The following is a 23,952-nucleotide window of genomic DNA, read 5'->3' as shown; positions in this document are numbered from 1 at the left end:
TAAGATTTGAAATTCTGTCAACAAGCATTTAAATTGTGTGGAGTTTTTTTTTTTTTTTGAGACAGAAGGCTGGAGTGGCAGTAGCATAGTCTTGGCGCACTGCAGTCTGTACTTCCCAGGTTCAAGCGATTCTCATGCCTCAGAGTCCCGATTAGCTAGGTGTACAGGTGCACACCATCACACTGGCTAATTTTTGTATTTTTAGTAGAGACGGGGTTTTGCCATATTGGTCAGGCTCGTCTCGAACTCCTGGCCTCAAGCAATCCACCCGCCTTGACCTCCCAAACTGCTGGGATTACAGGTGTGAGCCACCATGCTTGACCGGCATTATGTTAAAAGAATAAATGTTCTAGGCAGCTGGGCACAGTGGCATGTTTCTGTAGTCCTAGCTGCTCGGGAGGCTGAGGTAAGAAGATCCCTTGGGCCCTGGAGTTCAAGTCCAGCCTGGGCAACATAGTCATATCTCATTTTTTAAATAAATAAATAACTGTTCTAGAGACTAAAATTTCCTTTCACCATTAGTAATTTACTGTGGAATCTCCAAGAATGAACTTATTTTAGGTACTGAAAATGAGGGAGACTAAATGTTTTATACAGTGGTTTTTAGTAAAGTGTGAGATTTGATGCATTTGATAAATGATAATGTTTTTTGTTTTTTGTTTTTTGTTTTTTTTTGAGACAGAGTCTTGCTCTGTTGCCCAGGCTGGAGTGCAGTGGTGTGATCTTGGCTCACTGCAGGCTCCGCCTCCTGGGTTCATGCCATTCTCCTGCCTCAGCCTCCCGAGTAGCAGGGACTACAGGTGCCCGCCACCACGCCCGGCTAATTTTTTGTATTTTTTAGTAGAGATGGGGTTTCACTGTGTTAGCCACGATGGTCTCGATCTCCTGACCTCGTGATCCGCCTGCCTCGGCCTCCCAGAGTGCTGGGATTACAGGTGTGAGCCACTGCACCTGACCGATAATGTTTGTTTAAAATAATTCTTAAATTTTTGATCATGTAATTGTAGTTTCATTAATAGTAGATTTGTAAAATAAATGTTAACAAATGAAAATGCATGTACCTATGTTAATTAGACTTATCTAAAGCTGAAAGTTCAGTTCAACTATGTTAAAAAATAGTTGGAGCCGGGCACGGTGACTCACACCTGTAATCCGAGCACTTGGAGAAGCCTAGGCGGGTGGATCACGAGGTCAGGAGATCGAGACCATCCTGGCTAACACGGTGCAACCCCATCGCTACTAAAAATAGAAAATATTAGCCATACGTGGTGGCGGGCGCCTGTAGTCCCAGCTACTCGGGACGCTGAGGCAGTAGAATGGCGTGAACCCGGGAGGCAGAGCTTGCAGTAAGCTGAGATTGTGCCGCTGCACTCCAGCCTGGGTGACAGAGCAAGACTCCGTCTCAAAAAAAAAAAAAAAAGTTGCCCAGGCGCGGTGGCTCACACCTGTAAGCCCAGCACTTTGGGAGACTGAGGCAGGCGGATCACGAGATCAGGAGTTCGAGACCATCCTGGCTAACATAGTGAAACCCTTATCTACTAAAAATACAAAAATTAGCCGGGCATGGTGGTGCATGCCTGTAGTCCCAGCTACTCAGGAGGCTGAGGCAGGAGAATTGCTTGAACCCGGGAGGCAGAGGTTGTGGTGAGCCGAGAGTGCTCCACTGTACTCCAGCCTGGACAACAGAGCAAGACTGTGTCTCAAAAAAGAAAGAAAAGTTAATGATTAAATTATTTAGGGGAAAATACTGTGCAATTCTGTTTAATAAGTCACGTTTTAATTTTTTCTTTTGGAAATATTAGCAAGAAGGCTCACTTTGTGCTCAACATTGCCTGAATAATTTATTGCAAGGAGAATATTTTAGCCCTGTGGAATTATCCTCAATTGCACATCAGCTGGATGAGGAGGAGAGGATGAGAATGGCAGAAGGAGGAGTTACTAGTGAAGATTATCGCACGTTTTTACAGGTACTGATGTTAAACTCACTAAGTCACATTTCTTTCTTTCTTTTTGTTTTTTTTGAGACGGAGTCTTGCCCTATTGTCCAGGCTGGAGTGCAATGGCGCGATCTCAGCTCACTGCAACCTCCGCCTCCTGGGTTCAAGCAATTCTCCTGCCTCAGCCTCCCAAGTAGCTGGGATTACAGGCACACGCCACTATGCCTGGCTAATTTTTTGTATCTTTGTTAGAGACGGGGTTTCACCATGTTGGTCAGGTTGGTCTGGAACTCCTGATCTCATGATCCACCTGCCTCGGCCTCCGAAAGTGCTGGGATTATAGGTGTGAGCCACCACACCCGGCTTACATTTCTTTTAAAAACTGGATACTATTTAGAAAAGGATGTACCATTCTTCGTATAGGGATCTGACTGGTGAATTATAACTGCACTGTTAACTTTGGAAATGGAAATGCAAAGATGTTATTTTAAATATGCACGCTAATGACAGTTTGTATCCTTCTTTCCCCACCCCCACGCGTGCTTCAACTACCTGTCAAAATTAACAGCAGCCTTCTGGAAATATGGATGACAGTGGTTTTTTCTCTATTCAGGTAAGTAGTCACAAGCATCTACTATGTGTTGCTTACATCCCAGGCCCTGTTTCACAGCCTTTCAATAGTCACTGTAACAAGGCGACCTTCAGAAGTTCTTCTAATAGATCATGTCTACAGAGTATAAGATTATACTCTAGATCACTAGATTGTGATCCACCTGCCTCAGCCTCCCAAAGTGCTGGGATTACAGGCATGAGCCATCATGCCCGGCCAACTAGAGTACTAGATTTTTATATAGATAAACATGAAAGGATTGTAGAATCTTCATATTAGGGTGGGGCATTTAAAAATTCCTTTTTGAGAAAGATTATTTAATTTGCATCTGGATGCTAATAATAACCTTAATTCTGGCCAGGCGTGGTGGCTCACACCTGTAATCCCAGCACTTTGGGAGGGCGAGGTGGGCGGATCTCAGGGTCAGGAGATCAAGACCATCCTGGCCAACATGGTGAAACCCTGTCTCTACTAAAAATACAAAAATTAGCTGGGCATGGTGATGCAAGCCTGTAATCCCAGCTACTCTGGAGACTGAGGCAGGAGAATCGCTTGAACCGGGGAGTCAGAGGTTGCAGTGAGCCAAGATCGCACCACTGCACTCCAGCCTGGTGACAGAGCAAGACTCTGTCTCAAAGAAAACCAAATACCCTTAATTATAATAAGTCCCAATGTCTCAAACTTACCATCTGTTGGGTAAATTTAAGAAAATGCAGTACCTTGCTACCATCCTTTTAAATCAGCCTACCAGACTGGATTTCCTTATTATGGTCTGTGGCTTTTGATTTTTCTCTTTGAGTTCTTTGGTGGTTATATATATGTACTTGAAAGATTCTTTTATCTGCGTGTCTTTCATTCTTTTCTGACACTGTGAGTTGTATCCAGAGGTCTTTCAGAACCTCTCCTGAGCGACCTATCTCTGCAGATACCTTTGTTTGTATTTCCCTTGTACTGCCCTCCTGGACTCCTCCTCATCCACCAGCATTTCCATCTAGTGCTTTACCGTGCCACTGTTAACAGGTAATGGCTACTGCAGGGCTGGAATCAGAGGTCAGAGTAGGCCCAGCACTTGGCGTTTCCTATTTGTGCCTTGCTGCTCTTGGTACCCACTGCCTTGCACTCACTTTCTGTCTTTGCCGGTACCTGGTTGACTTGCTTCTTTGTTGGCTACCTTGGAGGGTAGATAGTGAATTTTCAGAAATTTCCCTTTTTTTGTCAGACAGATTGAAATAATCAGGTTTGCATTTTGTTTTTTTCTACAAGTGGCAAGCCCATGACCCTGGAAGTCTGATATCTATGGAAACTTCAGTTTAAGTGCCCAGGGAGAACTTATTTTGATAGACACGATTTCTGACATTGCAAGTAGTAAGTTGAATATACATTTTCTAAAGTAGCACCCACGGCATCCAAATTATCAGATGTATATAGTAGACTAGTTTTAAGAATAGCACTTATGGGTAGAATATACATACATCTGGATTTTTGAGGCAGTTTTATGTAGGAATTGTGTGGTTTTCTGGAACATCTCAGAGACCTGGTATGAAAAGCACTCTTCTAATATATATGTGTCTGTTTTTTATGGATTTAGTGATATATCTATACACACACACACTTTTGAAAACCTATAGCCGGCTGGGCGTGGTGACTCATGCCTGTAATCCCAGTACTTTGGGAGGCCGAGGTGGGCAGATCACAAGGTCAGGAGTTTGAGACCAGCCTGGCCAACAAGGTGAAACCCTGTCTCTACTAAGAATACAAAAATTAGCTGGGTGTGGTGGCACATGCTTGTAATCCCAGCTACTCGGGAGCCTGAGGTAGGAGAATCACTTGAACTCAGGAGGCAGAGGTTGCAGTGAGCCAAGATCATGCCACTGTACTTCAGCCTAGGCAACAGAGCAAGACTCTTTGTCTTAAAAAAAAAAAAAAACAAAAAAAAAACCCAAAAAAAACCTGTAGCCTTCTAGAGAAATTTATATATGAGGTACACAACTAACATAGCTATACTTCTTAAAGTGTTTACACAACTGACATAGCTACACTTCTTCAATTTGGAATGGAGTGGTTTGGCTTATGAAAAGTTACTATTTTTCTTAACAGGTTATAAGCAATGCCTTGAAAGTTTGGGGTTTAGAACTAATCCTGTTCAACAGTCCAGAGTATCAGAGGCTCAGGATCGATCCTATGTAAGATTTTGTTTTGCATTTCATACATTTCTTTTCCCAAATTTGATTTTTAAAGATATTTCTTAAAGAAGAGAAATATATTTTGAATACTTGTGTTTTGATGTTCCCTGTTTCATTCCCTCAGACTTTCCTATTTCACCTTTGTGATGTCCATGAGCATCTGCCCTGTAGCCTTCCTGGCACCCCAGTGTCTGTGGCAGCACAGAGCTGCCCTGTAAGTGGTGCGTGAGGCCATCTTTTGGCCCGGCATCACTAAGCTGCTGCAGAGACGTTCATGTGGTTGTGTGATCTTTTAAAAACATCAGTGACACTTAACTGTAAATATAATCTTAAATTATCACAAATTTTATATAATGTTTGCCAGTAGACAACATAAGTATGAATTCAGTATTTCAAGTTAATATTGTGTGTTTTCTTTTTTAGAAATGAAAGATCATTTATATGCAATTATAAGGAACACTGGTTTACAGTTAGAAAATTAGGAAAACAGGTAACATTTCTTACCCTTCCTTGTCTTTTTTTCTTATATTGTGCCCCATTTAAAACTAAAATGTGGGCCAGATGTGGTGGCTCATGCCTGTAATCCCAACAGTTTGAGAGGCTTAGGCTGGGGGATCACTTGAAGCCAGAACTTTGAAACTAGCCTGGGCAACAAAGGGAGGTCCTGTCTCTTAAAAAAAAAAAAAAAAAAAAAAGCCAGGTATGGTGGCTCACATCTGTAATTCCAGCTTTCTTGGAAGGCTGAGGCAGGAGGATCACTTGAGCTCAGGAGTGTGAGGCTGCAGTGAACTATGATTGTGCCACTGTACCCCAGCCTGGGTGACAGAATAAGACTCTGTTTTATAAAACAAAAAGAAAAAAAAATTTAAAAATTAAAAAGAAAAAACAAAAAGATTGCTGACTTTAAAATTAGGAAACTGACCAGTAATGTGTGTGTTTGTGGCATGGTTATCTATCTTGATAGATAGAAATTTGTCATTTTAAAACATATCAGTTTTCCTTGTAAATTTATTTGTGACAAGTATATGCAATTTAACTATATCATAAGAAAAATTCTATATTAAATATAATACAAATGTGGTTACTTTGAAGTGGGTTTTTATGTGATGACTATGTTCTGTCAGTTAATTACTACATTTGTAGATTTGTATTTAGCATAGTGCTGTCACGAAGCCTGAAATAGTGTCAAGCATGAATAAAGCATTCAATCATGCTTGCTTTACTGTAAGATTATTCATATGATTCCAAAAGCCATGTAATACATACGTCTACATAAAATCACTTCTATTTGTTAAATAAAACATGAAATATGTCTTGAGCAAGCTATTTTAAGAAACAGAATCATTTAACATCCTTTTTATTAGAATTTTGAATCTTTGAAAGAGGGTTCTTGAAAACCAGCTAGCACAGTAAAAAAGAATAAACTAGTGATACATGCAGCAACATGGATGAATCTCAAAATAATTATGCTGAAAGAATAACCCAGAAACAGAATACTACATGCTGTATGGTATCATTTATTAAAAGTCTAGAAAAGTGCAGATTCATCTGTGGTGATGAAAAGCAGATCCACCAGTGGTTGCCTGGGGATGGAAAGGCTAGGGAAGAGTGAGAGGGGAGGTTCATAGAGAGGCATGGGAAACGTGGCAGTGATTAATGTGTCCCAGTGTTGGTTGTAGTAATGGTTTCATGGGAGTACAGTATACAAATGTCAAAACATTTCAAAGGCCAGGTGCAGTGGCTCATGTCTGTAATCCCAGCACTTTTGGATGCCATGGCAGGAGGATCGCTTGAGCTCAAGGAGTTCAGGACCAGCCTGGGCAATGTCACAAGACCCCAACTCTACAAAAAAATGAAAAAAAAAAAAAAGAAAAATTGGCTAGGCGTGGTGATACATGCATGTAGTCCTAGGTGCTAGGGAGGCTGAGGAGGGAGCCCAGAGGTCAAGCCTGCAATGAGTCATGATCGCACTACTACACTCCAGCTTGGGTGACAGAAGGAGATCCTGTCTCAAAAAAAAAAAAAGTTTCAAATTGTACACTTTAAATATGTGAAGTTTATTGTATATCACTTATACCCCAATAAAGCTGTTTGTTTTTTAAAAAAAGTAAATAAAAGCCAAAAAAGATATGTCAAGAAAGTATATTGAATTAAATCTATAAGAGATAATTCAAAAACAAAAACCCTATTGTTCTTTTAAGTCACCCAAATCAAATTTGGGAAAAGTCACCTACTTAGCTTCATCCTAAGTTGGTTCGTTCGTTCTTTCTCTCTTTCTCTCTTTCTGATGGATTCTTGCTCTGTCACCCAGGCTGGAGTGCAGTGGCGGGATCTTGGCTCACTGCAATCTCCGCCACCCAGGTTCAAGCAATTTTCCTGTCTCAGCCTCCCGAGTAGCTGGGACTACAGGTGTGCACCACCACACCCAGCTAATTTTTGTATTTTTAGCAGAGACGGGGTTTCACCATGTTGGTCAGGCTGGTCTTGAACTCCTGACCTCAGGTGATCCGTCCATCTCTGCCTCTCAAATACAGAGAATACAGGTGTGAGCCACCATGCCCAGCCCTAAGTTGGTTCTTTCTTAAAGTTCTTCCTGAGGAGCCAAGAGCAAGTTAAGGAGGTGTAATCTAGAAGCTTACAGTGGAGGCTAGCTGGATGCAGTGGTTCACGCCTGTAATCCCAGCACTTTGGGAGGCTGAGGCAGGGAGATCACTGAGGCCAGGAGCTTGAGACCGGCTTGGACCAACACAGTGAAACCTTGTCTCTACCGAAAAAAAATTTAAAAAGTGCAACTTACAGCAGTAGAGGCTGACGCGAGTGGGAATCACCTCTAGGTAAAAACCAGGGTAGGGTACTGCTGAGATTATTTAACCTCTGGGTTTTATTTATGTGTTTTTAAAAATTATGATCCAGTATTTTTTACTTTTTTTGTATAAAGTAAGCACTGAATTTTTAAGGTCTGTAGACTTAGATTTCAGAAGTACCCTTGTATTAATTTGCAAATAAATGTCTATCTTACTATTTTGAGAGATTTAAAAAATTTTAGTTCTTCAAAATTGAATTTTCACATTTTGAATTACATTATCTTTGACAAATACAGAAGATGTTGGCCGGGCGCTGTGGCTCATGCCTGTAATCCCAGCACTTTGGGAGGCTGAGGTGGGTGGATCACCTGAGGTCAGGAGTTCAAGATCAGCTTTGCCAACGTGGTGAAACCCCGTCTCTACTAAAAATACAAAATTAGCTGGGTGTGGTCGCGCATGCCTGTAATCCCAGCTACTTGGAAGGCTGAGGCAGGAGAATTGCTTGAATCTGGGAGGTGGAGGTTTTAGTGAGCCAAGATCACGCCATTACACTCCAGCCTGAGCAATAAGAGTGAAACTCTTATCTTTTAAAAAAAAAAAAAAAAACAAATACAGAAGATGTCAAATTTTGGTTTATTTTATTTTCTTTGGTTCTAATTTATATTTTTGTTTAAAACTATGTTTTTCACTATAGACTCTGTCTGAGGTCCCTGTATAATAAAAAAGAAGGCTGGAAAAAGTATTAACATTGTCAAAATCCAGGAAAATAGTTGGTCATGATATTGACAGTAACTTTAAACACTTTTTGTATCTTGTGGGTTAAATTAGGATTACTATGTGGTAGTGATAAATGATGTTAATTAGGGCCGAGTGCAGTGGTTAACACCTGTAATTCCAGCACGTAGGGAGACTGAGGTGGGAGGATGTCTTGAGGCCAGGAGTTTGAGACCAGCCTGTACAACATAGTGTGAGACCCCCATTTCTACAAAAAAAATTAGAAAATTCGTCAAGCATCTTGGTGCACACCTGTAGTCCCAGCTATTTGGGAGGATGAAGCGAGAGAATCACTTAAGCCCAGGTGTTCAAGGCTGCAGTGAGTTATGATTGCACCACTGCACTCCAGCCTAGATGACCATCTTTTTTAAAAAAAAAAGTGTTTATATGTTATATGTGATAGTGTTTTTTAAAAACATTTTTAAATTATAGAGGGTCTCACTATGTTGCCCAGGCTGGTCTCAAATTCCTGGGCTCAAGCAGTCCTCCCACGTTAGCTTCCCAAAGTGCTCGGATTATAGGCATGAGCTGCCATGCCCACCTAATTTAGTGATTTTTAAAAACTGAGTTGGTAATTATAAATTATCTTCCTGGAACTTCTGACTTTCTCACAATTGGAATCTTTTGACAAAAATTATCGGTAATGGGAAAACTTTGTATAGTTGTCATTTTTCCTCCCATCAGTATGATAGATGCGATTAGAGTTATGTTGGACTGATACTTTGAAAAAAGATTTAACTATAGCTATTAATAAAGACATTTCAACTACGGACTATCCATTTTTATTCTTTTGGGAGGGTTTAATGTTTATAGTTTAAAGCAAAGTGTTGTTTTTAAAAAACTATTTAACAGGGCCGGGCGCCGTGGCTCATGCCTGTAATCCCAGCACTCTGGGAGGCCAAGGCGGGTGGATCACAAGGTCAGGAGATCAAGACCATCCTGGCTAACACGGTGAAACCCCATCTCTACTAAAAATACAAAAAATTAGCCGCGTGTGGCGGTGTGCGCGTATCGTCCTAGCTACTCGGGAGGCTGAGGCAGGAGGATGGCGTGAGCCTGGGAGGTGGAGCTTGCAGTGAGCTGAGATTGCACCACTGTACTCCAGCCTGGGCAACAGAGCGAGACTCTGTCTCAAAAAAAAAAAAAAGAGTATTTAACAGAGGCCGGGTGCAGTGGCTCATGTTTGTAAACCCAGAACTTTGGGAGGCTGAGGTGGGAGGATCATTTGAGGTCAGGAGTTTGAGACCAGCCTGGTCAATGTGGCAAATGTGCTGTCTCTAACTAAAAATACAAAAATTAGCTGGGTGTGGTGGCGCGGGCCTATAGTTCCAGCTTCTTGGGAGGCTGAGGCAAGAGAATTGCTTGAACCTGAGAGACGGAGGTTGCAATGATCTGAGATCATGCCACTGCACTCCAGCCTGGGTGACAGAGTGAGACTCTTCTCAAAAAAAAAAAAAAAAAAAAAAAGTAATAGTGATAAATCTGCAGTATTCTCTTTTAAGATATTATTCATGAATAGTCAGAGGAAAGAGCTCAACTTGAAATATTTCCAGAGTTTAAACAATCTTACTAAGCTTTGATGGGTTATATCTGTTCTTAACATGTGAAACTACTTTATTACCTATAATATGCACTAACTTAAATATTGACAATTTTTTTCCAGTGGTTTAACTTGAATTCTCTCTTGACGGGTCCAGAGTTAATATCAGATACATATCTTGCACTTTTCTTGGCTCAATTACAACAGGAAGGTAAGTAAAGGCTGAAAATTTTGTAACGTTATCTTTCGAAGTAGTTAAATAAACCGGAGCATTAGATGACAGTGTGACAATACTGTTTTTCTGGCAGTGGCAGTGAAACAATCTTTAGGTTTGACGTGGTGATAGGCTGTGATTTGAGTGACGCTGTTCCATTAGAGTTCTCACTGGCACCTGGCCCTCCCTCTTCTGAGGATGCTGCTTTCTTTGCAGCCCTTCTAAGTAATGGTTTTTTCTTTTATACATCACATACCACACGGCTGAGAGGAGGGATAGATATTTTTCTTTTTTGCCTCTTCTAGGCCACTGTTCTTCCCTATAAACTCCAGTTTCTTTGAAATACGTGCCCCTAAGGGCTGGTTGTGGTGGCTTTCGCCTGTAATCCCAGCACTTTGGGAGGCCGAGGCGGGTAGATCACGAGGTCAGGAGATCAAGACCATCCTGGCTAACGGGGAAACCCCGTGTTTACTAAAATAACAAAAAATTAGCCGGTTGTGGTGGTGGACACCTGTAGTCTCAGCTATTTGGGAGACTGAGGCAGGAGAATAGTGTGAACCCGGGAGGTGGATCTTGCAGTGAGCTGAGATTGCGCCACTGCCCTCCAGCCTGGGCGACAGAGTGAGACTCCGTCTCAAAGACAAAAGAAATACGCGCCCCTAGATTAAACTATCCCTTGCCCTTTTGCACTCATCCAAAAGTCTCTTTTCATCAGTGATTTTAGGATCTGACTCATTGTGTTTTTCTCTACTTCAACTCCTTTTATCATTCTTAATGATTTCTGTATTGCTAATCAATCCAGTAATCCAGTACCTGCTTCTTAGTTTCAAAATCACTCACTCTTGCTTAGCTATTACCAATAATCATAACCACTGTCAAATCTCAATTGCAAGCGTATTACTCTTTGACTACCACCTCCTATCCGTAAACCATGTTTTATCTGTTTTTTTTATTCCAGCCATTCTTTAAACCCTACCGTGGGGCCCAAGCATTTCCTTTATATGCATTCTTCCTTTCTTCTACTGCTTATTTTCTGTAATTCATTGTTATAATCACTCCATTGCATTCTTCAGCTTGTTTCCCCCTTCTCTCCCTCCATCATACTTGAATGACAAAAATCTCAACCCTGGTTAAAACCAAATCTTGGCCTTGTCCATTCCTGTACCAGAGTAGCAGGATATGGCTAAAAAATAACATAAAACATGATGATTGGTTTTACTTTTTTCTTAAACGATCTATCCATCCATTCACCCATCCATCCATCTATCAAAGTGACTAGGCCTCTCTGAAGCCCAGGCTGGAGTGCAGCGACATGATCACAGCTCATTGTAGCCCCACACTCCTGGGCTCAAGTGATCCTCTTGCCTCAGGCTGTTGAGTAGCTGGGACTACAGGCTTGTGCTACCACACCTAGCTAAGGTTTTACTTTAAATTTATTATAATCACAAAATTAAGATGAGCCTTTAGTGCTGCCTGATATTTCTACTATGTTTTCTTAGTAAATCCCTGTATCACTCTCCAAGATGTTTATAAAACATCATGTACCACTCTCCGGATGTTTATAAAAAATCATGTGCCACTCTCCAGATGTTTATAAAAAATTATGTACCACTCTCCAGATGTTTATAAAAAATCATGTGCCACTTTCCAAGGTGACTAATTTCACAGCTTCTGTCTTCAAACCTTTAACCACTTTCCTCTCCCTTCCTTACACACCTTGTGTATGGCCTTCCATTACATTCTGCTGAGAACATAGAAGCAATTAAAATTATGTTCTTACCTTTCTACCAGCAAGTGTACCAATTTGCTTATATCTTCACCTGTGCTTTGAGACTACTAAAATAGATGAATGGTCCCCTACCTCTAGCAAAGACCAGTCCCTCACTTGTGGGCTGGATCCCAGCTCCTCTCACCTACTCAAGATGTTCCTGCTTTCATCTCTCCACTCTCTTGTATAATCAGTTTCCCCCCTATTTTTTTTTTTTTTTTTTTTTTGGTAATATACCTATAAGCAGAAAAATAAGCTTTTTAACTCCAGTGATTAAAAAGAAAAATCCTCTCTTAATTCCATGAAACTCCAGCTGCCTCCCCATTTTTATTTTTTCCTTAGGATTGTCTCTAGTGTGCCTTCTCCTTTTCTTGAACTCCGCCTCTTGGGTTCAAGCGATTCTTCTGCCTCAGCCTCCCAAGTAGCTGGGATTACAGGTGCGTGCCACCACGACTGGATAATTTTTTCTTTTTTTTGAGATGGAGTTTCCCTTTTGTTGCCCAGGCTGGAGTGCAATGGCGTGATCTCGGCTCACTGCAACTTCTGCCTCCCAGGTTCAAGCGATTCTCTTGCCTCAGCCTCCTGAGTAGCTGGGTTTACAGGCATGAGCCACCACGCCTGGCTAATTTTGTATTTTTAGTAGAGACGGAAGGGGTTTCTCCGTGTTGGTTAGGCTGGTCTCGAACTCCTGACCTCAGGTGATCTGCCACCTCAGCCTCCCAAAGTGCTGGGATTACAGGCATGAGCCACTGCGCCTGGCCCCTGGCTAAATGTTTTTTTATTTTTATATTTTTAGTAGAGACAGGGTTTCACCATATTGGCCAGGTTGGTCTCGAATTCCTGGCCTCAAGTGATCTACCTGCCTCGGCCTCCTGAAGTGCTGGGATTACAGGCATGAGCCACTGTGCCTGACCATCTTTTAGTAATGGTATTTAGAGATCACAATTTGAGTGCTGGCATGCTTATTGCTACTGGGTTTGTTATGTAGTTATTGTGAATTCACATTTAGGAATATAGAGTTTTTAATTCTTTGATTTTAGATACTTGTATCTTTTTTCTTTTATAGTTAAAACCTTGGTTCCTAATGATATCCCTTCTTAAAAACCCTGTCTGCCCTTGACCTCCAGCCCACCATGCTGTGGTTTTCCTAACTTGTTGCCTGCATCTTTCAGATCCCTTTCATGGATCTTAAGTATATCTCTAAATAAGATCTGTGTGTCAGTAATTACCAAACTTTTATCTTCAGTCTTGACATCTACCCTGAACACCTAGCTTTGACTAACTCCTAGCTTTGGCATCTCCACTTTGAAGTCCAAAAAGCATTTCAAACTGAACATGTCTATGAAAGACTTATTTTTTTTTCTATCCATGCTATCTATCAGGTTTTCCATTTCCATAAGGGTGACTCTTCTTGTACTCTGGTTCCTACATATTATACTGATAGAGCGGCTCAGAGTGCTTCTTAACCAGTGTAATGCCTGTTATGTCCCACCCTCACTCCTTGTCTTTCAGTGGCTTCCCAGCACACTTAGAATAAAATCTGAAGTCTTAGGCTGAGCGTGGTGGCTCATGCCTGTAATCCCAGCACTTTGGGAGGATGAGGGGCAGATCACTTGAGGTCAGGAGTTTGAGACCAGCCTAGCCAACATGGTGAAACCCTGTCTCTACCAAAAAAATACAAAAATTAACGGCGTGATGTTGTGCACCTGTAGTCCCAGCTACTTGGGAGGTTGAGATAGGAGAATCACTTGATCCCAGGAGGCAGAGGTTACAGTGAGCCAAGATCATACCACTGCACTCCAGCCTGGGTGACAGAACAAGACTCTCAAAAAAAAAAAAAAAAAAAAAATTGAAAAGTAAAATAAAATCTGAAGTCTTGAATAAAACCCAAGATCTTTACCATGACCCCTGAACAGGGCAGAGTATCCATTCTTCAGACACTCTTCATAGAATACCATGGTGAGCTGGCATATTTATTGTACGATATAGAAACAGTTTTACTTGCAGAAAACACATTAAACCATTTGAACTCTCAATACAGTTGTCCTCATAAAAAATGTTCATTGTACTATTTTGAGGTTTTCCATTAATAGTTCTTATAATCTTTGTCCCATTATGTGTTAATTCTAACAAAGGATATCCAATAACAAACACCAGAGTTTAAGAAAAATGTGCCAGGTGCGGTGGCTCACACCTGTAATCCCAGCACTTTGGGAGGCTGAGGTGGGCAGATCGCCTGAGGTCAGGAGTTTGAGACCAGCCTGGCCAACATGGTGAAACCCCGTCTCTCCTAAAAATACAAACATTAACCAGGCGTGGTGGAGGGTGCCTGTAATCCCAGCTACTCAGGAGGCTGAGGCAGGAGAATCGCTTGAACCTCCTGGGAGGCAGAGGTTGCAATGAGCTGAGATTGCACCACTGCACTTCAGCCTGGGTGACAGAGTGAGACTCCATCTCAAATAAAAAAATAATAATAATTAATAATAGAAAAACTTAAATTAATTAGATTGTTTTAGGTATAGCCCACTCTTAGTTTTTGTGTGTAGCATCTAGCTTGGGGAAACCCTGGATTTCTGGAATCATATTTATACACAGTCACACTAGACTAATGTAATTCTTTTGGGATGCAAACCACACGTTTGACACCTTAAATAGCTTTTAGGTATTTGGCTTCTTAGCTCCTATTTTTAGTTACAAGGAATGTACATGTGTGGGTCAGGGTAGCTCTTTCCACAGATGATTAGTTTTAGCCATGTTACTAGTTATTGCACACATTATCTGACTGTGTCCTCAAAACAGCCCTGTGAGTGTATTAGTCAGGGTTCTCTAGAGGGACAGAACTAATAAGATAGATGTATATATGAAGGGTAATGTACTAAGGAATATTGACTCATATGATCACAAGGTGAAGTCCCACAATAGGCTGTCTGCAAGCTGAGGAACCAGGAAGCCTGTCCAAGTCCCAAAACCTCAAAAGTAGGGAAGCTGACAGTGCAGCCTTCAGTCTGTGGCCAAAGGCCCAAGAGCCCCTGGCAAACCACTGGTGTAAGTTCAAGACTCCAAAAGATGAAGAACTTGGAGTCTGATATTTGAGGGCAGGAAGCATCCAGCATGGGAGAAAGGTGAAGGCTCAGCAAGTCTGGTCCTTCCACACTCTTATTTCTGCCTGATTTATTCTAGCCGAGCTGGCAGCTGATTAGATGGTGACCACCCAGATTGAGGGTGGGTCTGCCTCTCCCAGTTCACTGGCTTAAATGTTAATCTCCTTTGGAAACACCCTCACAGACACACCCAGAAACAATAATTTGTAGCCTTCAATCCAATCAAGTTGATAATATTAACCATCACAGGAAGGTACCAGTATCATTATGTTTAACAGTAGAAACCAAGACAAATGCAGCTAGGAAGTGGGAGAACTGGGATCAGATGCAGGCAGTCTGATTCTCAATCAGTTGCTCTTACCGACTCCTTTACTCTCTCTCATACCAGTAAGTGAGTAGCCTGCTCATTCAAGTGCTATATTAGTAGGGCCCTTTACAGACATTTACTTCGCACAGTCACTCAGTGAGACGGCTATTCCAGTCTTACAATGGAGAAAGTGAGGCTCAGAGATTTTAAGTAACTTATCCTAGATGACTTTACTAGTAAGTATAAGAATCATTATTTGAACTAAAATCTTTCTGAATCCTCAGCTTGTATTTTTTTCCAGTGTACTGTGCTGCCTCTTTACTAGCATTTTACATCAATTTTGAATCTCTTTACTAGCTGTTTAGGTTGATTTTTGCCTTTTTGTTTTAGGTTATTCTATATTTGTTGTTAAGGGTGACCTGCCAGATTGCGAAGCTGACCAACTCCTGCAGATGATCAGGGTCCAACAGATGCACCGACCAAAACTTATTGGAGAAGAATTAGCACAACTGAAAGAGCAAAGGTAAAAATGAGGCCTGCAGTATGGAACATATGACGATATTTCATTATGAGAATTAAATTTTCATGCTTACATTGAATGTGTGGTCCTTGTGTTTTCGGCACCTCTATTTTGGATCTTACATTTTAGTGAAGTTTATTAGTTCGAACTTGAATCAACTCTTTGAAATACTTAAATATATTAACTAAGTTAGCAGGTATGGTGTATTCCTAGCACTTCAGGAGGCTGAGGCAGGCTGATTGCTTCAACCCAGGAGTTTGAGACCAGCCTGGGCAACATGGCAAAACCTCACCTCTACAAATAGTACAAAAATTAGCCAGACGTGGTGGTGCGTGTCTGTAGTCCCAGCTACTTGGGAGGCAGAGGAGGAAGGATCACCCAAAACTGGGGAGGTGGAGACTACAGTGAGCCACAATCACACCACCGCACTCCAGCCTGGGCAAGAGAGTCAGACCCTGTCTCAAAAAAAGAAACGGAGAAAAAAAACTTAGTTGGATTCAAATTACAACACAATCATTATATTACTAGAGCTTATTTGCCAGAAAACGTTTTAAGTTTTGGCTTACGTAAAGCCTTTACATTACAAATGCCTTTATGTTATGTCTAAAATAGAAGATTGGTTGCAGTTACTACCAGTGCTTTTGTTCTTTAGAGTCCATAAAACAGACCTGGAACGAGTGTTAGAAGCAAATGATGGCTCAGGAATGTTAGATGAAGATGAGGAGGATTTGCAGAGGGCTCTGGCACTAAGTCGCCAAGAAATTGACATGGAAGATGAGGAAGCAGATCTCCGCAGGGCTATTCAGCTAAGTATGCAAGGTAAAGACATTCTGATGTGTGTTGTATTCCTTGCTGAAGAATTGATTCCAATTATTCTTAGGTTTCCTGGAAGTTAATGTACTCTTAGAAGTGTTTTGACAATTACTGCAGAAGCAATAGCTATATAGTGGGCTTTCCCTTTAGATTTCTTATAATGGAAGTAACTTTTTACAACCTATATTTTATTAGGAGTAGTTATATTTTTACTCCTGGTTATTTATTTGGTTTCAATAACCTGTACTAACACAGTAGTCAATTGTGGTGTTAATCTTTGTGGGTATCAGTTGACCCTTACCCAAATCAGCTCTTTCATAAATGTATGTCATTAGACACTATGGAAGGGCCTGGACAGGGGATATAAACTGATTATACAAAAAGCCAACATTTATTGGCTATGCAACTTAAACCTTAAGCCCACTTTGGTGGGCCCAGTTTTTTAGTGATATAAACTATCAATTTCAAAAGCGAAAACATATCCCCTATACAGTCTAGGCAAAGAAAAATGTTAAGACATAGCTCGAAGTTGCTTTATTAAAAGTTTGAAGTGGGTTTTTTGTTTTATTTTTCTCTAACTTATGTGTATTTGCTTCTACTTTCTAATGAAATTATTTATCAATTGATTTCCTTAGATATCCAGATAAAATTGAGATTCCATTAATGGCAAGATTATTTTCATCCTGAACTTTTCTTGCCTCTAGGCACACCTCTGAGTACTCCATATGGTGTGCAATCCCGTTTTTGATTAATAGAGTCCTGCTGGATTAGCAGGGACAGAAATCAGCTTTAGATTTCTTTTGTTTTTTGAATTAAGAGTCTCACTGTCGCCCAGCCTGGAGTGCAACGATCTTGGCTCACTGCAACCTCTGCCTTCTGGGTTCAAGCGATTCTCCTGCCTCAGCCTCTTGAGTAACTGGGACTACAGGCACCTACCACGATGCCTGGCTAATTTTTTGTACTTTTAGTAGAGATATGGTTTTGCCCTGTTGGCCAGGCTGGTCTTGAACTCCTCACCTCAGGTGATCCACCTGCCTTGGCCTCCCAAAGTGCTGGGATTACATGTGTGAGCCACCACGCCCAGCCAGAAGAGTAGAATATTCTTCAAGAAAAAACGTTTTAAAAGCTTACTCAAATGAGTATAAACAAATGTATTGTTGCTTGAATTGGTAAATACAGTGATTGGTTTTTGTTCTGTTGTGTTTTGTTTTCAGGTAGTTCCAGAAATATATCTCAAGATATTCCACAGACATCAGGTACAAATCTTACTTCAGAAGAGCTTCGGAAGAGACGAGAAGCCTACTTTGAAAAGTAAAGTAGTTGGTACAAATTAAAGTAGCACATTTAATATTTGCTTTGGCTATTTTGTCTGTTTGTAAATGGTTACTGCCTGAATCCTATGAATATATGAATGCATATTTAAAAAATTTACAGCAAATAGGACAGGCACGGTGGCTTACGCCTGTGATCCTAGCACTTTGGGAGGCCAAGGTGGGCAGATTGCCTGAGGTCAGGAGTTCGAGACCAGCCCAGGCAACACAGTAAAACTCCATCTCTACTAAAAAATACAAAAAAATTAGCCGGGCGTGGCAGTGTGTGCCTGTAGTCCCAGCTGCTTGGGAGGCTGAGCCAGGAGAATTGCTTGAACCCAGCAGGTGGAGGTTGCAGTGAGCCGAGATCGCACCACTGCACTCCAGACTGGTTGATACAGTGAGACTGTCTCCAAAAATATATGTGTGTATATATAAATAAAAATAAAAATTTACAGCAAATAACATGAAGCAAAATGTAGTTTTAATGAAAAAGTTTGCCTCAATACTGGATAAATTTTTGAAACTGAGTGAAGGAAACCTTGTACAATTTCATTTATTAAAAGAAAAATGAAATTAGGACAAGGCAAGAAGAATACCTATTGATCCTTTGGATGTGCTTCTTGCTTACCTGATTAACCCTGCAAAATTTCTCTACCAATCAGTAAGAAAAACAGCTTTTGAGGTATGGGAGCACATTCCCAAATAGACGTGGGTAGTTCATTTAGCTGCTCATGGCTGCTGCAGGGGGTCCTGTAGGCCTGTTAGCATCAGGAGAATGGATGCAAACCATAAATCTGGATCAACTCCTAAAACTTTACCTTGTGCCCAGCCTTGTAAGTGCTTGCTAAATAGGAATTCCACTGTATGAAAATACATTCTTTTCAAGTAACTATCATTCAGACTTTTGTCCCCCACTTTTTTAAAAAAAGAAAAATAAAAGGCTGGGTGCAGTGGCTTACGCCTGTAATCCCACCATTGTATGAAATAGGAATTCCACTGTATGAAAATACATTCTTTTCAAGTAACTATCATTCAGACTTTTGTCCCCCACTTTTTTAGAAAAAGAAAAATAAAAGGCTGGGCACAGTGGCTTATGCCTGTAATCCCACCATTTTGGGAGGCCAAGGCGGGTTTTTGGGAGTGAGTTTTTGGGAGGCAGGAGAATCGCTTGAACCTGGGAGGCGGAGGTTGTGGTGAGCTGAGATCGCGCCATTGCTCTCCAGCCTGGCCAACAAGAGTGAAACTCCGTCTTAAAAAAAAAAACAAAACAAAAATTAGCTGGGCGTGGTGGTGGGTGTCTATAAGCCCAGCTACTCAGGAGGCTGAGGCAGGAGAATCGCTTGAATCCGGGACGCAGAAGTTGCAGTGAGCTGAGATTGTGCCACTGCACTCCAGCCTGGGTACAAGAGCGAGACCTCGTCTCAAAAAAAAAAAGAAAAAGAAAACTCCATGTTAAAAATTACAAGATAAATAATCAGACCCGCTGATCCTAGGTCAGAAAACAAAAGACTCATAGCTGAATCTGACCTGCCATTGCTGTATTTCATCCATTCTAAGATGCACATAGTTTCACATTTCAATGTCTCTGAAATTGAGAAGTATCTTACAATCATAATTGACAGTATATTAGCAGCACCTAAAAATATTGGCTCATTTTACATTTGATGGTATAATGAAGAAAATATTTACCTTTTTTTCTGTTTTGTTTTTAAGTCACAACTCAGAAGTAGATGAAGGAAAATTCTGATCAGCTGACATCCTCTTAATGTGAGATATTTCTAGTCTTTATTCAGCATAGATTAATGGCTAATTATATGTTAAATTTCAAAGTAGTGCTTATTAGTGCTTTTTACTTTTAAGTTTCAAAATTAACTTTTTTATTAAACTCCAAATTTATACAAAAGTAGAAAAACTAGCATAATGAACTCTTGTTTATCACCAATATTCAACAAATACTAGCACACGGCCAATCCTGCTTTTTTTTTTTTTTTTTTTTTTTGAGGTGGAGTCTTGCTCTGTTGCCCAGGCTGGAGTGCATTGGCACAATTTCTGCTCACTGCAACCTCTGCCTCCTGGGTTCAGGCAATTCTCCCACTTCAGCCTCCCACGTAGCTGGGATTACAGGTGCACACCACCATGCCCAGCTAATTCTTATATTTTTAGTAGACACAGGGTTTCACCATGTTGCCCAGGCTGGTCTTAAACTCCTGACCTCAAGTGATCCACCTGCCTCGGCCTCCCAAAGTGCTGGGATTACAGGCATGAGCCACTTCACCTGGCCCAGTCTCGTTTTATAATACTCCCATCTCCCATTCTTTCCACTGTCCCACCTACAAGTTTGGATTATTTTGTAACAAATCTCAATCATCATATCATTTGTTCTATAACCATTTTAATATATGTCTCTAAAATATATGAACTTTTTTTAACATAGTTAAATGCTATTGTCATAAAATAATCATGATAATTAATTGTAATTCTATATCACCAATTATCTAGTTAATGTAAAAAATAACTTAAATCTAAGGCCAGGTGCGGTGGCTCACACCTGTAATCCCAGCACTTTGGGAGGCGGAGGCGGGCGAATCACCTGAGGTCAGGAGTTCAAGACCAGCCTGACCAACATGGAGAAACCCCATCTCTACTAAAAACACAAAAAAATAGCCGGGCGTGGTGGCGCATGCCTGTAATACCAGCTAGTTGGGAGGCTGAGGCAGGAGAATCAGGGAGACAGAGGTTGTGGTGAGCTGAGATCTTGCCACTGCACTCTAGCCTTGGCAAAAAGAGTGAAACTCTGTCTCAAATAAATAAATAAATAATAAAAAAATAACTTAAATCTACTTAATTAGAAAAACTAATATTCTGGAAATTTTATTTTAAGAAATATCTAAATTGGCCGGGCACGATGGCTCACACCTCTAATCCCAGCACTTTGGGAGGCTGAGGCGAGCAGATCACCTGAGGTCAGAAGGGTCAGGAGTTCAAGACCAGCCTGGCCAATGTGGCGAAACACCGTCACCACTAAAAATACAAAAATTAGCTGGGCATGATGGCGAGCCCCTGTAATCCCAGCTACTCAGGAGGCTGAAACAGGAGAATCGCTTAAACCCAGGAGGTGGAGGTTGCAGTGAGCTGAGATCACCCCACTGCACTCCAGCCTGGATGACAGAGTGAAACTCTATCTCAAAAAAACAAACAAAAAAAAGAAATAGCAAAATTAAAAGAAAGCATACATGGCCAGGTATAGTGGCTCATGTCTGTAATCCCAGCACTTTTGGAGGCTGAGGCAAGCAGATCATTTGAGGCCATGAGTTCAATACCAGCCTGGCCAACATGGCGAAAGCCTGTCTCTCCTAAAAATACAAAAAAATTAGTCGGGCATGGCGGCGCACACCTGTAATTGCAGCTACTTTGGAGGCTGAGGCAGGAGAATTGTTTGAACCCAGAGGTGGAGGTTACAGTGAGCCGAGATTGTGCCACTGTACTCTATCCTCGGTGACAGAGCGAGACTCTGTCTCAAAAAGTAAAAAAGGGGCCAGGTGCGGTGGCTCACTCCTGCAATCCCAGCACTTTGGGAGGCCAAGGCAGGCAGATCACAAGGTCAGGAGATGGAGACCATCCTGGCTAACACAGTGAAACCCCGTCTCTACTAAAAAATACAAAAAAAATTAGCTGGGTGTGATGGCAGGCGCCTGTAGTCCCAGCTACTTGGGAGGCTGAGGCAGGAGAATGGCGTGAACCCAGGAGGCGGAGCTTGCATTGAGCAGAGATGGCGCTACTGCGCTCCAGCCTGGGCGACAGAGCGAGGCTCTGTCTCAAAAAAAAAAAAAAAAACCGTCACCTCCTTCAGTAACTGATGTTAGTATTTTGGCACATTCTCTTTCTGTGACTTATACACACTTACCTTGTAAGTGTTGTACTCATTTCCTATGACAGTAAATAGTCTTTGTAACAGGCTGCATGATATTTCATAAAATGAATGGATGTGGCATAATTTATATATGTGCCTTTTGAATTCTGCTATTATAATTAATATTGCAATGAACAATTCTTATATTGCCTCTATGCCTCAAATGTCTCATCATTTCTTCTTTTTTCTGAGGATGTCAGATTACTGGGTTAAAGGGTATGAATATTTTTAAGACCTTGGTACAGATTTCTAAATTGCTTTCCAGAATAATTCCCATGTGATACTTTCATCATGTTTATTTCAGACTTTCTTTTTCCTTTTTTGAGACGAAATCTCACTCTGTCACCCAGGCTGGCGTGTAGTGGCACAATCTCGGCTCACTGCAGCCTCCGCCCTCTGAGTTTAAGCGATTCTTCTCCTTCAGCCTCCCAAGTAGCTGGGATCACAGACAAGTGCCACCATGCCCGGCTAATTTTCGTGTTTTTTGTAGAGATGGGGTTTCACCATGTTACCCAGGCTGGTTTCGAACTCCTGAGCTCAGGCAATCTGCCCACCTCGGCCTCCCAAAGTTCTGGGATTACAGGCGTGTGCCACCACACCCGGCCATCAGACTTTTTTTAATGCCATTTTTTGCCATATAATGGTCTAAAGACATACATCATATAGAAACTATAATACAAAATTTATAGGTATATCTAAGAAAATGAAAGTATATTTAAAGCATAAAAATAAACCCCTCTTTTACTTAAAATTTTTTAAAAATTGGATTAAAAATATGAAACTTCCAACAAATTGAACTTTTTTTTTTTTCTTTTTTGAGACAGGGTCTTGCTTTTGTCACCCAGACTGCAGTGCAGTGGCGTGATCTTGGCTCACTGCAACCTCCATCTCCCTGGTTCAAGTAATTCCCCTGCCTCAGCCTCCCAAGTAGCTGGGATTACAGGCGCATGTCACCACGCCCGGCTAATTTTTTTTGTATTTTTAGTAGAGACAGGGTTTCACCATGTTGGCCAGACTGGGCTCGAACTCCTGACCTCAGGCAATTTGCCTGCCTGGGCCTCCCAGCGCGCTGGGATTACAGGCATGAGCCACTGCACCCAGCCTGAACGTTTTATAGTAGTAAAGATAATTCAGTAATGCCCAATAATGACTAAGTAAGTTATAACAAGAACAATGTCAGCAATAACTAGTGCTTTTTAGTAAACAGGGTCAGGCAACCTTGTACCCTTTAAAAATGTTCAAATCTCGATATACCTCCTTCCTAATTGGAGCAGGATTGATTGAGGAGGAAAGTGTGCAGTGATGGTTACCAGCTTCAGCCTCTTGGCTTGACTTTGCAAATACTGTTGAGAATTTGGAAAGAGCTTGAGAATATCTTACATAGTCACATGTTGCTGAGAAGAGTTAAGAACTAACTTCTTGATGTTCATTTTTAACAGTGGTTTGCATTCAAAACCTTATAGAGCTCATTAGTAGGAGAGCTGAGAAGCTAATATTTGCTTTTCACTAAAATTCCTGATTACTTAGCCTAGGTAGTTCCTTGTCTCTCTAGGTTCTGTCTTTGGGAGCTTGGCTCTAAGGTTATCAAGCTAACTCTTTCTTACCTCTTACCCTTCCCAAATTGACCCTGGTTCTGATTTGTTATTCGTATGATTTTCTAGTTTTTCTTTTCCCTTTTTGAGTATTTGAAGCTTCATACTGAATATAGTAATCATAGTATTCATGCATAAAGAAAATCATAAAGTAATTGCATAAATCCATAAAGTAATCATAGTTTTCATGCATTAAAAAAACTAGTTTAGGCCGGGCGCTGTGGCTCACACTTGTAATCCCAGCACTTTTGGAGGCCAAGACAGGCGAATAATCTGAGGTCAGGAGTTCGAGACCAGCCTGGCCAATATGGCAAAACCTCTTCTCTACTAAAAATACAAAAAATTAGCCGAGTGTGGTGGTGGGCACTGTAATCCCAGCTATTCAGCAGGCTGAGGCAGGAGAATCACTTGAACGTGGGAGGCAGAGGTTGCAGTGAGCCGAGGTAATGCCGTTGCACTACAGCCTAGGCGACAAGAGTGAGACTCTTATCTCAAAACAACAACAACAACAACAACAACAAAAAAAACTAGTTTCTCTCTAGTGTAAAAAATACTGTTAAGCCAGG

At 41.2% G+C, this 23,952-nt stretch overlaps 1 protein-coding gene across 14 annotated transcripts in view; it reads left to right on the top strand.

The window, feature by feature from the left end:
* ATXN3 (ataxin 3) overlaps nucleotides 1-23,952 on the top strand; it is a 47,031-nt gene that overhangs the window by 7,750 nt on the left and 15,329 nt on the right. For 3 of the 14 annotated variants that reach the window (XM_025391520.1, XM_025391519.1, XM_025391518.1), the window contains exons 2-9: nucleotides 1,803-1,967; nucleotides 2,506-2,550; nucleotides 4,645-4,730; nucleotides 5,154-5,220; nucleotides 9,972-10,059; nucleotides 15,629-15,761; nucleotides 16,411-16,577; nucleotides 17,786-17,882. In XM_025391520.1, the coding sequence (XP_025247305.1) occupies nucleotides 1,803-1,967; nucleotides 2,506-2,550; nucleotides 4,645-4,730; nucleotides 5,154-5,220; nucleotides 9,972-10,059; nucleotides 15,629-15,761; nucleotides 16,411-16,577; nucleotides 17,786-17,882 (848 nt within the window). Of the gene's footprint in view, nucleotides 1-1,802; nucleotides 1,968-2,505; nucleotides 2,551-4,644; nucleotides 4,731-5,153; nucleotides 5,221-9,971; nucleotides 10,060-15,628; nucleotides 15,762-16,410; nucleotides 16,578-17,785; nucleotides 17,906-19,120; nucleotides 19,122-19,597; nucleotides 19,652-23,864; nucleotides 23,917-23,952 lie in introns of those variants that run through there. The other 11 variants (XM_025391522.1, XM_025391524.1, XM_025391528.1 and 8 more) reach the window with 8 other exon arrangements.

This window comes from Theropithecus gelada, chromosome 7b (genome assembly GCF_003255815.1).
Source record: "Theropithecus gelada isolate Dixy chromosome 7b, Tgel_1.0, whole genome shotgun sequence".
Classification (NCBI taxonomy): domain Eukaryota; kingdom Metazoa; phylum Chordata; class Mammalia; order Primates; family Cercopithecidae; genus Theropithecus; species Theropithecus gelada.
This window is presented reverse-complemented; position numbering and strand designations above follow the sequence as displayed.